The sequence below is a fragment of the Falco biarmicus genome, chromosome 7 (assembly GCF_023638135.1).
Source record: "Falco biarmicus isolate bFalBia1 chromosome 7, bFalBia1.pri, whole genome shotgun sequence".
Lineage (NCBI taxonomy): Eukaryota > Metazoa > Chordata > Aves > Falconiformes > Falconidae > Falco > Falco biarmicus.
The window spans coordinates 66,627,413-66,643,352 of record NC_079294.1 but is presented as its reverse complement, the minus strand read 5'-3'; the positions used below and the strand labels follow the sequence as shown (position 1 = coordinate 66,643,352).

Below are 15,940 nucleotides of genomic sequence, written 5' to 3'. Positions count from 1 at the left end.
TTCAAGCTTTTTTTGAATTTCTAGTATCTTAAAGTTTATTTAAACCTTGAAGTATTTTTCCAATACTTGCATTTTTTCCTACCTGCAGCATTCTCTTTGTAAGTTTAATATTGTTAAATCCCATCCAACTTCAGCTTCAACACAGATCATAAATCATTCCATCCAGGACTGTAATTGCACATGTTAATTCTGTAGACATAGACACTATCAAAAAATCCCAGTATGTCTATATGTCTATCTTCAGATACATTACATACATGCATCTCTGAATTCTGCATTAGTGTATTCCAAGATTAACCCACTGACACTCCTGAAGAGGCAGGTTCGGATCTCAAAAACCTGAAGGATTATACTGAAGTGCTCCGAAACAACTCTTTATCAATGATCTCAAGGACTATGAAAAGGAAGGCAATTAATAAAATCATTGAGCAATGATCATCTTCAATATTGTTTTTTTCACAGGGAGGCTTTAATCACTTTTATATTGAAAAAAAGGGGGGGGGGGGGTGGCAGGGGAGGGAATGAGTGACCATCTAAACACCAAGCCAACGGCAGACTCATGATGAAAGACTTTGTTGTTCCTGACTTCCAGCTTTGTGCTTAAAGACCGAGACACAACCACAGAATAACTTCCTTCCTCTTGGAATTATTTTCGGAGCAAAGGAATCTCTCTACCTGTAACCAGGAAGAATAGCAGACATCCAAGGTCAAAACCCAAACTCAAATATCTTCCTGCAGACTCTCACGGCCAATACCAAGTATTTCTGAGAGCTTGGTTTCTTGCCTATCATTCACAACCAGGGACCTGGGCTAAAGGCTGCAATTAATACTGATTATAATATCCACCAAAACAAAAAGAAAGTCACATACGTTGTCTTCTAAGGAACTGAAACTGTACAAATATGTTTTCTGAGTATAAAAAAAATTGCTACTTACATTTTACATGCAGACTGCTAAATAGTATCCCATTTATATGAAGCATGCAATTGCTTTCACTTGAAGACACCGATCTCTTTGGTAACTTTCATAGTTCACATACATTAATCTTCAAGCTTAAAAATTTACTGCAAAAATTTAAAATCTACTTCAAAAGTAAAAACTAGTTTCTGTTTCACTATCAAATATACTCTTCAAAGCTGCAGATGCATATCTAAAACTTACAGCTACAGATTTCTATATTCAGCACTTAATGTAATGTTCAAATAAACAAACCAGAAATTCCCGTTAAGCCTTAGGACTAAGGCACTGTTAGCAACTACAAGAGATAATTTCAGGACAACCGCTAGAAGTCTAAAAATTTAGTAAATTTTTCTTCTAGTAAATACACATTGCAACAGACTCAGAAGCGAGATTCTTCCCCGAAGTGCTACAGCGTGACATCTCAGCAATTCCCTGTACACAGCCCGATCTAATTGGGAACTCCACTACTAAAATCCCAGCTTGTTTTTTATCCATTTCATCTGCCCTGCACTATGTTATTAAAGTGATTATTCACGAAAACCGTGGAAGACTGTGTTTGGGGAGAGTCTGTTTATAGCTGTTTGTAAACATACAGTCACAGTAATTTTGCTCAGAAACACAAAGCTGAAGTGGTTTTGTCAGCACCAGCCCTCCCTGCTTTCCCAGTATCTCCCTCCATCAGCACAAAACTGGATTAGGTCCAGCACTGTTACATCGGCCATAAAATTAAGCTACTTTCTTGTAGCAGAATTTACTTCTTACTTAATGTTAAACCTTTAAGGTATGGAATTTGCAAACTAAAAGTTACAGTACCAGTTTCCAACTTCCTGAATTAGTCTTCAGACACCGAGGCAACACTGAAGCAGTTTAAACCTTTGTGTTTCCAGGTACGTCCCAAGACTGTGAAAAATTGCAAGTCTGGATATTTATCATCTACTAATAACCCTGCTGGTGCTACTATATAGTGAGAGGCTCCCAAAAAGGAAACCAGAAGGAAATGCATTTGAATGAGAAGGGGCAACCAAATTAAAGCAAAATCCTTTAGTTACTTGTATTTCTTATTATCAACTTCCACCTTTCCAAAAATTCTCTTTGGATTTCAGACATGAGCAAAAATACCACAAATCATTAAGACAAAAATGAAATCCCAAATGCTTATTTGTATCAGCTACTGACAACAGATCTCAGCTGATTCACCCCCACACTAAATTTCAATTTCTTTGCAGAGTATATGGTTGCTTAAGTCTCATAAAGAACTACCACATCACCAAAAAAACAATAAAAGGAACTGTAGGGGGAAAAAAACCCCAATATATGAAATACTCCATCCTCTGTAGTGCAAAGATCATCCTAGTTGGATGATAAATTATCAGGCCACCTTAACGTGTTTGAATTAGCAAACCCCTGCTCATTGCTTATCAGCAATGAATAAATGCTTTGGGCAACACTACAGTCATGAAACACTATTATAGCATTCCATATTGATGAGAGAGGAAGAGAAAATCCTCATCAGATCTAGTACACCAAAAACTGATAATCAAAAGTGACCAGAATATTAGGAGCCTAATACTCATTTTAAATACTGGAAGTCATGACAAGTTAAAATCTCTTTCATATTTCAAAGACATCAACAAAATCAAATCAAAGTTACACAGCACATGAAACCCCTTCAAGTTGCACGAATGATCTAAGCTATTTTGTTGTCTGGTGTTGGGGAGAGGAGGAGAGAGAATGTGGGAGAACACAAAGCAGAAAAAGCTCTTTTCTGCCCTAGTCATGGTGCCAGATGAAAAAGCCTGCAACTGCAGAGTATTTGCACGGCAATTAAAAAAGAAAGCAAAAGACACTAACAAACCCTAAACAAACAACAAAACAAAACCCCAAACATTGTATGTGCTAAGGCCATTAATAAAATGAGATTGCACAGTTCATTTTTTTTAAAAAAGGAATGCCTCCCGCAGATATTTAAACAAAACTAATTTAAACAAAATATACTTAACATTAGCACCTTTGCCGAGCAAGAGATTCCCAGTATCACAATCCCTTCACCTTCCCAGAAATTTTCTAGTGCATTTAAATAGCATCAAGGGGCAGAGAGGAAGCATTTTTTTTCTGGGGCTAAATTCAAAGAAGGCTTTTAGAGGACATTGTGTCCTGTGATTAACTTCTCTTACATACATACTTGTCACTTCTTGTAAGAAATCCAGACACGGTCGGCTACTTCCAGAAATACTTATTGAAACAGCCAGTGGGGTCTGTCCTTCATAGTTCCTTGTGTTAGTGTCTGCTCCGTAATTATACAACATTTGTGCACAAAGCACATCATCTCTAAGAGCAGACAAGTGTAAGGGTGTCTGTCCATCTTCCAAGCGACCCAAGTTTGTATCCGCCCCTCTCTGAAGAAACATTCGGCAGTAAGAGTGATTGCTTTTGATCACAGCGTATCGTAACAGGAAACCATTTTGAATGTCGATGTTGGCATTGTGATCCAGAAGGATTTTCACACAGCTTGACCTCTCTCGGATAATGGCCAGCTGAAGTGGTGTAGTACCTTTATCACTGAGCGGATCAACCTCAGCCTTGAACTCCAACAGGAGTCTGACAAATGAGTCTCTGCCATAGTGGGCTGCTACATGGAGGGGAGTCCAACCATCGTTGCTCTTTGCATTAATAATGTCACTTCTATATTCAGATTCCAACATCAAGCGTGCAATCCTCGCTCGGCCATGCATGGCTGCATAATGCAGAGCAGTGAAGCCTCCAATTAAGTCCTTAACTGTGGGATCAGCTGAAGTTAAAATAAAATTAAAAAATAATTAGAGGGCATTACAGTAATCCAGCGCTGGCTGTAAAAAAAAATAATCAAATGGTTGAATGTTAGTCTTTTCAGGCATAGCGTGACAGGATTTTTTGTACTTCAAACTAATTCTTGCTTTCATGAACACACTATTTTTAAGAAAAAGTTAAATTATATTTAAGAAAGTGTTACACAAAAAAAGACCTTTTCTTTCACATACATATGTTTCCATTTGACAGATAGTTTTCCACATCTTCCTCGCACTCTTAGGCTAATTACTCAAATCTCTCTGTCCACCCAGTATTCCTCCAGCTCTACAATATTACATTTCTTTCTCAATGTTCAACTTTTTTATTTTCCCTTGTGTTGCACTTCTTGGTCTTAAAAAGAAGCATGTGTAGAAACATCTGCTGTCCCAAATTGCGGATGTTTTGTGGTCTGGCAGCATTGTATTGTTTTTAGGGTGTAATACTGTATTAGGTAAAATGTTTCTCTGTGGTCTGCAGGATTTCCAAAGCATGTAGGATATATGTTATTTTAGATTATCTTGATAAAGTCTGTTTTTATAGATGATGAATCTGTTCTGAGTTTATAGTTTTACAAAAATTTAAGGTTTTACAAGAATGTAAGCATCCACTTATGGAAGGAGTCAGGAAAAATGTTAGTGCAGAATACAAGCGATTACACAGCCATTTTTTTTTCCTCCCCAACACAGCACAAAAATTCAATCTGATTAAAAATTAAAATAAGCAAATCAATTTACTTAATTTCCTCAGGACACCCAAACTTGTAACACCAGTGACTACTCCCATGTACCAATTTAATTGCTAAAGGAAAAGTGCCTGTCTCATTACCACTTCTCAGCTAGAGAACAAGCTGGGCTGCGAGGTTTCTCCTTCTACCATCTGTAGGTGCTGCCCATCGGATGCCAAGAGGTACAAACTAAAGTTTGGAAGCTTAAAGCACCTTCCTAACCTAAGTCTCTTCACTGGTAAACAGAGATACTATCTGCACACAAGATACTAGCCTTAAGCTGACGTGTTTTCAATACTCCCGTCTATCTGTGGAAACAACGGCTGAGGTCTGCCCTTCACAGTTGCTCGTGGTGTTGTCTGCTCTGTAATCATACAACATTTGCGCACAAAGCACATCATCGCTAAGAGCAGACAAGCATACGGGTGTCTTCCCACCTTCCATAACCTTGACAGCCCTGTCCTTGTATCCTGGCACATTGAATTCTTTGTAATTTCCTCATCTTCCATACCACATTTACAAGGAAAGTAGCAGTGGTCTAGAAGGGGGTGGGTGTGGAAGAGCAGGACATTGTGACCACTCATGTTTAAAACAAGCTTGGCTGAAGGCTATGAACACCCAATGCTCACACACATCGCTCAAGAGGAGCACTTGCTCTCCTGCACCACATGGAGAGGTCAGAGTTTTCTGCACGGTTGCCATCACACTCAAATATGACAGAGGGAGAGGGTGGAAAATGCCATTTTGCATCTCAAAATTTAGACCTGCTGCAAGTTAAGTTCACAATGCAATACAAATTTTAAGCTAGTTTAGCCTGAACGCACAAAGGTGCTAACACAAAACAGGAATAAACTTCCCAGTATGGACCTACTGTGACCATATTTAGCTAACACACTAATAGATGTCATACCAAAACAAAAGGACCGGCAAGAAAGAATGCAGAAGTATAGAATACAGCTGCAAAGGTGATCCAGCAACTTCAAGGATTTTTTTTAAAATGTAAAGTGAAGACTGAGGGGAAGAAAGCAAAACAAACAAATCCACCATACAAACTAATGCAGCCTGACAACGCAGCAAAATAAAATGTGAGAACTGCCTCTAGTGTATAGAATAGGAACGCAGAAATAATGAGCGAAAGATTAAGGAAAATTTAGTCCCTTAGTAGAGACAGCCTTCCTAGTCTTCTGTGAAAAGCAGAAGTTTCAGTGCTCGGTAAAGTTATACTAACCTGAGTTAAAGTAATTGATGAAGCACCCACAGGTTGACAGAAAAATGAAGTCAGTGACTGAGTAGGTGGTTCCTAACCTGCACTGTGATCATGTCCAAAATACAGCAAAGAATCAGTACAACCCACAAAGTCATTAAAGACAAAGATACTATTTCAAAGTGATGGTTGCTGCTCCCAGGGTCTCTTTCTTTGCACTGCTCTGTCTATTCTAGATTATCTCCTGGCTGGTGATAAATAGAGTGAGCAGCATAAGCATGAGAATTAAGATGTAGAGGGATGATACATTCTGGGAGGCATGATTAGGGGAGAAAGATGGGCATAATGGAAAGAAGAAAGCAGCAATCACTGCCATTTTCCACCAAAAAAAGAAAAGGTAAAAAAAAAAATAAAAAAATTCAAGTTATGCCTTCTCTCTTCCATGCTGCACAGGGCATGCAAGTCAATCATTTCTACCCCCATCTGAAGTGCAGGATACTGCTGCTAGCCTGTTTAATTTATTTATGCAAAGTCCAAATTCAATCAGATATGCCCCAACTTCTGTGTGTGCACATATACATATTTTTACATGAATTGCTGCAATGCAAACCCAACAATTTACTTGCAACATAAGGGTGTCCTTTGCCTACAATTTTAAGTACCTTTCCATGCCCTCCTTACTCCCAAAATTTCATTGCTTGCGACTGCTAAAATGAACCAAAAAAATTACTAAGTCATATAAGAGAAGCGTCTCAATAAGAATAGAAAAAAAGCCTCTCAACTGGATAACCAAGCAACACAAACAACTAACCTTCCAAAAGTAAACGCGGTAACGAAATCTCATGGCAAAAATATTGTAATTCTCGTTAAGATGATGGCCTTCTAGTGAGCTAATAGTACCAGCATTGCCCTTGATTAAGGAAACTATTTTAACAAGAGCAAAACGTCGGTTGCTATTCAGTCAATGTTTTGCTGCCATCTCCTGGAAATCTTCTCAACTTCACAAGGGCTTTTAGCAGAAGTTGGACCTGCATTATGTTGCGTACAATTTCCATCCGTTCACTACCTGTTAGGAAAAGTAGCACTACAAAGCTGATGTTGTCTTAAGAACACGGACTACCGTGAGGGGTTTTTGTTTGTTTTTTTAAAAGGCTTCAGTATTGGTATCATGCTGTAAAGTAACTCTCCCCTGCAACACAAAAGTTAGAAATGAATTGGGAATGATTCTCAGTTTACCTTCAAAAACAGAAAAGTACCTGGTACAAGTATATTTAACTAGGAAGGGATGAAGCCAGCACTTGCCAGCATTTCTTTATTTTGCCTCCATCCTGATTGTCAAACGAATATTTCTTTTCAGGCTTCCCATTGATTTGGGGAGTGCAGAACTTCGAAACATGAGCAGCTGCATTTGGTCACTTCTAATGTTCTTAAATATAAGGCACAATACAACAGTATAAACCTTGAACTACTTATCAAGGGTACCAAATTACTGCAATCAAGCTCACTTGAGACTGAAAATTTGCAACACTGAATATTTGTTTTAGTCTATTTCATGTTAAAAGTTGGGCACCTAAGCTAGTCATTTAAACTCTACTGTTAATGAAATTATTTTCTAATACTGTAATCTAAAGGCTATATAGATTCCTAAGAGTCAAATATTTTAGAGTTTCAATTTACAGCTCAGTGGGACAGTTTCCCTTCTTTCTTGATACCTTCATTAGATCAGCATCACAACCTAGTTTGGGAAGCCAGGAAAGCAATGCTTCTGGCTTCAAAAAGGACTTCTGTTATTTCAAGCTTAATTCCCCCAACTAGGGTTTCATTCTGACCACACAGTTTAGAAACAGGGCTACATAGAGCTTCTCTTTTAAATTTTCTAGGACAACATTGATACAAAAGACCTCCAGGAAAGCATTACTGTTCAGACACAGAAACACTGTATGAGCTAGCTGAGGGGTATGAACATTTGGCATTCTCTATAGTTTCTCCCAGATTCTGCATGACCGTACTAAAATATAGATACCTTGCAGTCAAGACTAAAAATAAAAAATATATCTGTTTGGCTACTTCTTTCTGTTACCCTTCAATTTCTAGGAGCTTTAGTGAATCATTTCTTTACTTCAATACGAGTAAACAGAAACTGTCCTGCTCAATTATTATTGAGAAGATATCACCAAGGGGCAGCTAACAACTACACACTTTCGAGACTTTAGTTCGTTGTAACGTTAACAGTGGCAGTTGGGGATTAATAAAATAGTTCTTGTCCAGGGTTGGATTGTCTGTCTCAATATGTAATTTTGAAAATAAATTTTAAAAAAAGAAGTACACTAAAGGGGGAAAAAGGGTTTGTCGTGCAAAAATCCAGGATTACTGAGAACTACACTCCTTATTTTTGTGTTGCTTTCCTGTCCAGCTTTGTGAGTCTAGATTGTTTCTACGGAAAGAGCTGGCTTCAAAAATCTGCCCTTTATTAAAGTGAGGCAAATACACTAAGAAACTCAAATTCACTATTTTTCATGAAAACTAATTCATGATCCTGCTTAACTTTCCTCATTTCATCACTTGCTAAAGTGTATTTATCATCTGACCTATTACCTCTGTATCTAGTTGGTATTTCTGCTGGTTTCATCCTTTAGTCTGGACTGGGTTTTATGCATTTTCCCCATCTATCTGTGTCTCCTTGCTCAGCAGATAATAAAAAGCTTCCTCCTCTTCCACCACCTCCACTGAAATCAGCCAATCTGCATGCACAATGCTGTCCTCTGGCTCTTTTCTTTGCTGGTGAGCAATGACGGAAGAGAAGAAAAAACAGAAAAGCAGGAGGTGGCCAGGTCATGACTCCCATAAGAAGCTACCTTTTATTTCCAGGTCAGTGACCAGATTCCTTCTCAGCCTTTATTAGCCAAACTCCCATCTCCATCCCACTATCATGCAAGACTACATCAGCAGTCTCTCAGCATCGCAGATCTGAGGCTCAGCACTACCCTCAGCAACAGCCCAGCGTTGTTTTCTCATTCCTGTGCTAAGAAAATACTTCCAGTTCTGCTCAGCTTCATCATCCCTCTAGACAACTATCACCAGTTTCCCCTTCTTTCCCACTCTCAGTTCCCGCTTTCCTCCAGAACTCCATCCGCTCCCTCTCACTATCTTCTTTATTACTAACGTACATGGTCAGTTCAATACCCTGTTTACCATAAGATTCGCACCAGAAAATTACTTTTTCCTTCACCCCAATATCATTTTGGTCCACAGGGATTAAACGCCAACATCAAAATAATCCACTTCTTGAGAAAGGTGGAGACTATATGAGGAAAGGTAGACACAAACCTCTCACTAATGATGCAGGCATGATTAACTCTGCTTTTAAGCGTCAGCTCATTCACTCCTTAATAGCTCATTTGTGACATTATTATGTCTTAAATACTCATTATCTTTTATGCCTCTGTTTGGAGGTAAAACAAGGCAAGGCACAAAACAGCACCAATTTTCTGAAGTGAGGCTCAGCTACAGGAAAGCTGCCATAGATGACTAACCCTCACACTATTTGTTACTCAACTTTCTAGTCCTGGTGATTAAACACTATACTGCTTCCAGAACAAGGGTGTTTCATTACAGGCAGTTTTCATGAGGCACCAGATTCAGCTGGTACATCATATAGGAAATAACAAAAATAAAACCAAAACACTGCATCAGCAGCTATCTAATATCAAAACCTATACAACAAAAATACTCAGGAATACAGAAGGGTTTGTTGGTGGGGTTTTTTCAGATCATCTTCAAGTTTACGAGATAAAACCAATGCATTTTGAGACCTCAAATTTTTGAATTACCAAACTGAAGGCTTGAGATTACCCACATAAAATTCTACTTCTCAAATGTAATGTAAGTTATTTGTTAGTGCAGTTTACTAGCTCCCCTCCCCCCCCCCCCCCCCCCTTTCAATAAGGACATGAGGGCTTGCTAATATTGTATGGTTAGATTTTTTTTTTTGTAATTGCTAAATTCTAACTGTATGCTGTATGGTTAGAATCTGTAGTAGGTAAATCAATGGTGTATTTCACTACTGCGCTTAAGAACTATGTCACTAATTGTACAAATACCACAGCCTATTAATGCCATCAAATTATATGGGTGATCCATATATCTGACTAATACTGTGACACACATAAGGGATCCATACAGCCTCAGGTATCTAAAGCATCAAAAAGATAATTTCACTTTCCTTAGGTGTCCTGGTTTCGGCTGAAAACATTAGTTCATTCATTTGATAAGAACAGCACTAGAATAGAGGATGCTGTTCTTTAAGGGCACTAATCAGAATGTGGAGAACATCTAGAATTTTTATTTTGTCTTTCCATTGTAAGACTACCCATTTCTAAACCTTTAGGTGTCCTTGAAAGAAGATACAGCAAAAAGAAATCCTGACTGCACCATTTGAGGGGTAATCTTCATCACTCAAGCAAATACATCACAAACCAACAAAACTCAATCAGCTCTTGAAATAAAGCTTCACTACGGACCGATGCAGGAGAGGTGTAAACTCAGCACTGAACTAGCTGACACCGAAGTCTTTGCACAAAGAGTAATGTTATCACAAAGTTCAGTGGACTCTATTAAAGCCTATACAGAAACTTAGCCTTTAACGCAACTTGTTAACTTGCTTGAGAATTATGAAACAAACTTCCCCAAGATTACAGTTCAAGGACCTGCCTTCCTCTAATAATACCCCTTAAGAGAGGAGAAAAGTCTACAGCGAGTGCATTGAATTTTATAAAGAGTCCTTCTGCCCTGTTTTCATAATGCTTATTCATTCTCTTTTGACAATTCCTAGACAATTCTGAGGGGGGGAAAAAAAGGAAAAAAAAAAAAGAAAAAAAGTAGTACAGTATTAAGGTATAAAGCTAATCTGTTACCTCATTCACAGAGTATACATCAGAAGTAAATAGAGATGAAGTGCTACTCTAAAGAGTAAAAAAATAATAATAAAAAAGAAAAGAAAAAAGAAACCCAGAAGTAGTCTGATACCTAATGAGTGCTGGAAAGCCCTACAATGGAAATTGGGATAGAAAGCCAAGATGGGTATCAAGATTTTTCTCTCTAGGCAACTCACCTCCATGTTCAAGAAAAACACGGACACATCTCTCTTTCCCTCTTGCTGCAGAGAAATGAAGCAAGGTCCAGCCATTGGCATCTCGACCATTTGGAGAATATCCTTGCTCCAGCATCTTGCGTACGGTGTGAACATCGCCAGCAGCAACTGCAGCCTGAATCTGCAACTCTTCCTGTAGTTCAGGGTTTCTCCGACAGTGATGGTGTAACATCCTAGCTGAATCTGGCTTTTACAGAAGCGTCATGAGGTCACACTAGTCACCTTGAATCAATATAAAGCTTGAATAAATTAGGATTGGGACAGGAAAGAGATATCTGGAAAAAAGATCAGCACTAACGAAAAGCTAAGATTTATTCGCTATATGCAGAGCAAAGTTGTCTTATACAGAGGATAAAACCCAATCTCACTGTTGCTAGCAAAATCATACGATATGGTTCACATCATTGATCTGCAAGAGGAAAGGGCATTTCCACATTATAAATAGCAAACATCTTCCTCAGAAATTACAGCAAACAACAGCCAACAGTCAAAGCACCTGACCAATAAGCAAAACGAAATATCTCTGGAACCCAACATCTCTGGAATCACAACACTGTTCATACCACTAACTCCAAAGATACTGTTTAAATAGATGTTGTAAGCTGTTGCATGAAACAACATTGCTAGAGCAAGTGAACTATGTTTTTATTCTTTTGGGTTTTTTTCTAGAAACGTATCACCTCTAAGCTTCAGTGAAAACACTGTCATCTTACCAATATAATCTTTTCTTGTGCCCTACGGTACGTGAATATTAGTAAGACTAATGGTTAAACTGAAAATTAAATTTTCTTTTTCCTTTCTCTCCCCCCCCTTCTTTTTTTTAAAATGAGTCAACTGTCTGTATTTTGGCTTGTGGACTTCATTAGTACATGAAGGCTGCAAAGAACCTCTACATTCCAAAAATTAAACACAAAGATGATAATATAAAAGACCTGAAAACACGTAAGTACAGTTAATACAGCTATGTCAAACGCTATGAAAACATATACCAGAACAATTAGATTTATAATTGCCTTGATACAGCATGTGAGAGCGCTAGACCAAAAAAGCATACACTGGGATAGAAAGAAGTGCTCTATGCCATGCTCTGTTTGAAAAGTATTCATCTGTAGTTCTACTTGCTACCCAGCTGGGGACAAGAAAAAAAAAAACAACACAAAACCCACAGGTATTTAGGGATTCTTCCACAGTATAAAAAGTCTGTTAAGTGTTTACATTTTCACATACATTGTGTATCATATCCCATTAACAGATATTCCTACAATGGAAAGGAATATCAAAAGAAAGAGAATAAAAGAAGGACATGAGAAGGGTAATGATGAACAATAGGAGTCTCAGAAAATAGTCAAAAACTGTTGCAATGGATATTAACTAGAAGATAAAAAAAAGAGAAAGAAAAATGTATTTTAACTCCTGTAAAGTTAATCAAGATTAAAATGCAAGGAAAAGTTCTAAAGACAAAAATTAATTTTAAGCAAAACTTAATTTACAGCAACCCTGTTTTATTAGGATGTCAACCCCACATCATCACCTAAACCTTCTTTTACGTAAATATCATAAGAATTTCCAGATCCTTATGATTCATAGGTCATTCAAAAGACACCGCAATCAACTCCCCATATCCCGCTGGGTACTTGTTTTCCTGTGATCCAGATATACACACAGACAAGAGAAAAGTGAAAACATCAATCACTGCCATCTTTCCAGATAAAGGCATACCTATCTATTTACTCTTCTATAACCTAGTTGCACCCATTGCAAAAAAAGTTATTTATCTGCTTCTTGGAGAGATATAAAGTCATAATTAACAGGTGGCTACAATGACCCTACTTACATTGCAAATATGGAAATTAACACACAGCAAATGCCTGTCTGACATTTGTAAATGCCTCAATTTACCATGTATGGCAACAATCACTATTTCAACATAGGGTTACCAAAAATGACTTTTTAGCTCAATAGTTTATACATGACTTGGGTACAGGCTTTGTTTTGGTTTATAGTACGACCCTGGAAGAAAAGGCGATTTACAAACTGGCAACTGCTAACTCAATAGTTCAGCTTTTGCAGCATATTCCAAAAATCAAACTCGGTTAATCTGATGACAATGGAAGTATTTCTGTGGACTCTAATGAGCTTTTGGTAAGCTCTTTTCTAAATTCCAATTAGCACTTCAGAACATGCTCACCTATAAGACAGTGAGCTTGACTTCATTCTGGATCACACCACTAACAGGACTATTAATGGAATTCCAACTACAAGAACTTTCTTTGGATTTACAAGTAAAAGCTGTAGAATTGAACTGATAAAAAGTATGAGTTCAGGGGGAGAACCTTACAAAAAAAAAAAATCAGTTTGTCTCTTTAGCCCTACTTTCCAAATGTGTAAAAAACCAAGACATGAAAACTTTTTCCTCAAACTGAGCATATCTGATCAAAAGTTAAGAAACTTTCTACTGCCATTTTTACAGTCCCTTCTTGTAAAGGACTAATACTTGCAAGATCTCATGTGATCCTGAAAATTAAGGTCAAACTAGTTGCTCAAAATCTGCAGAAAGAGATAGGATGTCTAAATAGATGAAGCAAAAAGGGATTTCTCGATTTAAGGGACCAGCAGCATTCCCCCTGCAACTATCTATGAAGACAGTTGGTTAAGAAAAAGCAAAGCTCTTTATATCACACTTCTCAGCTGGTGGGTATATTTGTAATGCAGCATTATAAAAAGTTGGCACTGGCCCCATATGTTGCATGTGACTAGCAAAGCTTATTCAAATAAGCCAGTACTAAAGTACATAAATACTAAAACATACAAAGCAGAAGACAAAGTCAGGCTCCTTTTATCACTTGTGCAGTTTCTGTAAATATCTACTCTTCTATCTCACCCCTATGGCAAGCAATGAAATTCATATTACAATAATACTTAACTGTAACATTAAAGGTTTCAGGATAGTTCTAGGTACACACCAGCTCTGAAAATATTTTCACTTCTGCTCCATAGATCATTTAAAACTCCTGTTTGCAAATCCCCATTTACAGCATCAATCTTTGGAGAAGGAAAGGAGGACTACTGGAAGTCGTTAGCCATTTTGCATTTAATATTTAATGTTTTGCAACTCTAATCAATCTCATTCAGAACACAGTATGCATTTGGATTGCTACATATTGGCTTTCTCCATGCAAGTAAAAAGATGAAACGAAGCAGGGGGCAGGGGAATACATCTATACATTCTTGGTTATAATGATTGTATAGTGCCATGAAAATGGAGGATAACAACAACTACTTAATTGATTTTGCAAGTACAACAGGATAAGTTCAATGTGTTCCTGAATTACCTTATGAGAGGTTGTTACTCTTTGATGGATGTCCCACTCTTCATTGTCTTCACTATTCATAATCTTGTGTGCCCATATGTGTCAAACAACCTGCTACCCCTTAAAAAAAATGATATTCCTTATTAGTTGCAAAGAGTAAAAGCAAGGTGTTCGCTTACTTTTACTTTGTACCTGTGCTAGAACGCTACATTTTAATGCAGTTATGCCAGAAAAGGCCCTGAAGTGTGTTTTCTTTCATTAATCCAACAGTCCTCCAGAGGCTGAGGTGGCGAGAGTTTGCTTCTGCCAGATCAGGAAAAGGCTACAGAGGGTATTTTATGGAAGACGAGAGAAACAAGAGATGTGCTTCCTCTCTGGAGTAAACCTTGAAGAAATGGTCTAAGCTTTTCTCTAAGGATTACATTTATCTACTCCTGCCATGGAACAAGAATGGATGCAAAGGTTACACAGTAGCTATTTCTGCCTGACTGCTCAACATCACCCTGTGGGAGTGAGATACCAGGAAAAACCTTCAGGATCCATTTAGTTCCTCCCAACTCATTTTTGTGGGTTTTAGTTGTTTGGTTGGGTTTTGGGGTTTTTTTTCCTGATTTGTTGTTGTTGGTGGTGGGTTTGGCTTTGGTCATTTTGGGGGTTTTTTTGTTGGCTTTGCGTTTTGTTTTGGTGGGTTTTGTTTGGTTGTTTTTATTTTTACATCTCCATCCCATCTGCGCTTCCCTATCTAAAGGATAAAACCTGACAACATAGAGCATTGACTTCTATGTCCTTCAACTGGACTTCTAGCACCACCAGATAGTCATCTCTCCTTCACATGACAGATTCAGGCTAACACATGCTGCGTTTCACAATCAGATACAGATACCTTCACAATACAACCAATACTACCACCACCTCAAAAATCTTCAGCCTTTTCTGCACATATAAAAACTCTCTTTTTTAATATCGAAGTTTACTGAATGCCAGTTACAATCCCTACCCAGTTTCCTCCTCCAGACTTGCCCTCCTTATCCTCCTTCCTTGTCATCTGCAGTTAACAGGATCAGTCCCAATGACAGACCATTTCTCACAGCACTGTTGAGAGCCGTTGAGAGCATCCATGTTATTTCATCAATCCTTTGTACACCTCTATCTGACCTTTTGTTCACTTTGGCTGCAAGCTTCTCATGACAGGACCCCTTATCACGTGTGAGCACTGCAATAATATAATAAGTAATAAAAACATTAAATACTTCATTGTATAGCAGATCACACAAAACCAACTGTGACCTGTTTCTTCTGCAAATGAGTTGCACCAGAACAATTCTATGAACTGTGCAGCTTTTAGCTTAAGTTAAAATTTCCGTCACTTTATGCAATATAAAATGTTGCTTTCCCAACGATAGCTCAGAAGAGGAGGATGAAAAAAGCTCTCTTCATCCCTCTTATGCACATTTTCCAAGAGCTTTGCTTCCCAAGATAAAACATACAAGGTCTGCAGATATGCTCACAGCCCTGCACAAAACTGCACTGCCATGACCTAATTTGATCACATTTCTAGCCTTGTTTTTTTGCATAGACGATCAGTCGCTGGTTCACCTTTTTTTTTTTCTTTAATTTTTGCATGATTTTCACTTTAAAACCCACACATTTTTTATTAGCTGATGCAAATTAGAAATGCACTGACTTCACAGACTACAGACAAGGTAACAGATTGCTCCACTAAAAAAGTAACAAGCTTTTTCCCCCCAAAGGAAAATTAGCTGCAT

The 15,940-nt window shown here is 38.0% G+C and overlaps 1 protein-coding gene across 5 annotated transcripts in view; it reads right to left on the bottom strand.

Moving 5' to 3' along the window:
- The window catches only part of ASB7 (ankyrin repeat and SOCS box containing 7), a 30,432-nt gene that overhangs the window by 9,508 nt on the left and 4,984 nt on the right, over positions 1 to 15,940 (bottom strand). For 2 of the 5 annotated variants that reach the window (XM_056346767.1, XM_056346764.1), the window contains exons 3-5: positions 14,196 to 14,294; positions 10,825 to 11,085; positions 3,143 to 3,748 (exon numbers count right to left, since the gene is read on the bottom strand). In XM_056346767.1, coding sequence (XP_056202742.1) covers positions 3,143 to 3,748; positions 10,825 to 11,035 — 817 coding nt within the window. In that variant the 5' untranslated portion in view covers positions 11,036 to 11,085; positions 14,196 to 14,294. Of the gene's footprint in view, positions 1 to 936; positions 3,749 to 10,824; positions 11,086 to 14,195; positions 14,295 to 15,171; positions 15,388 to 15,940 lie in introns of all 5 variants that reach the window. The other 3 variants (XM_056346765.1, XR_008823095.1, XM_056346766.1) reach the window with 3 other exon arrangements.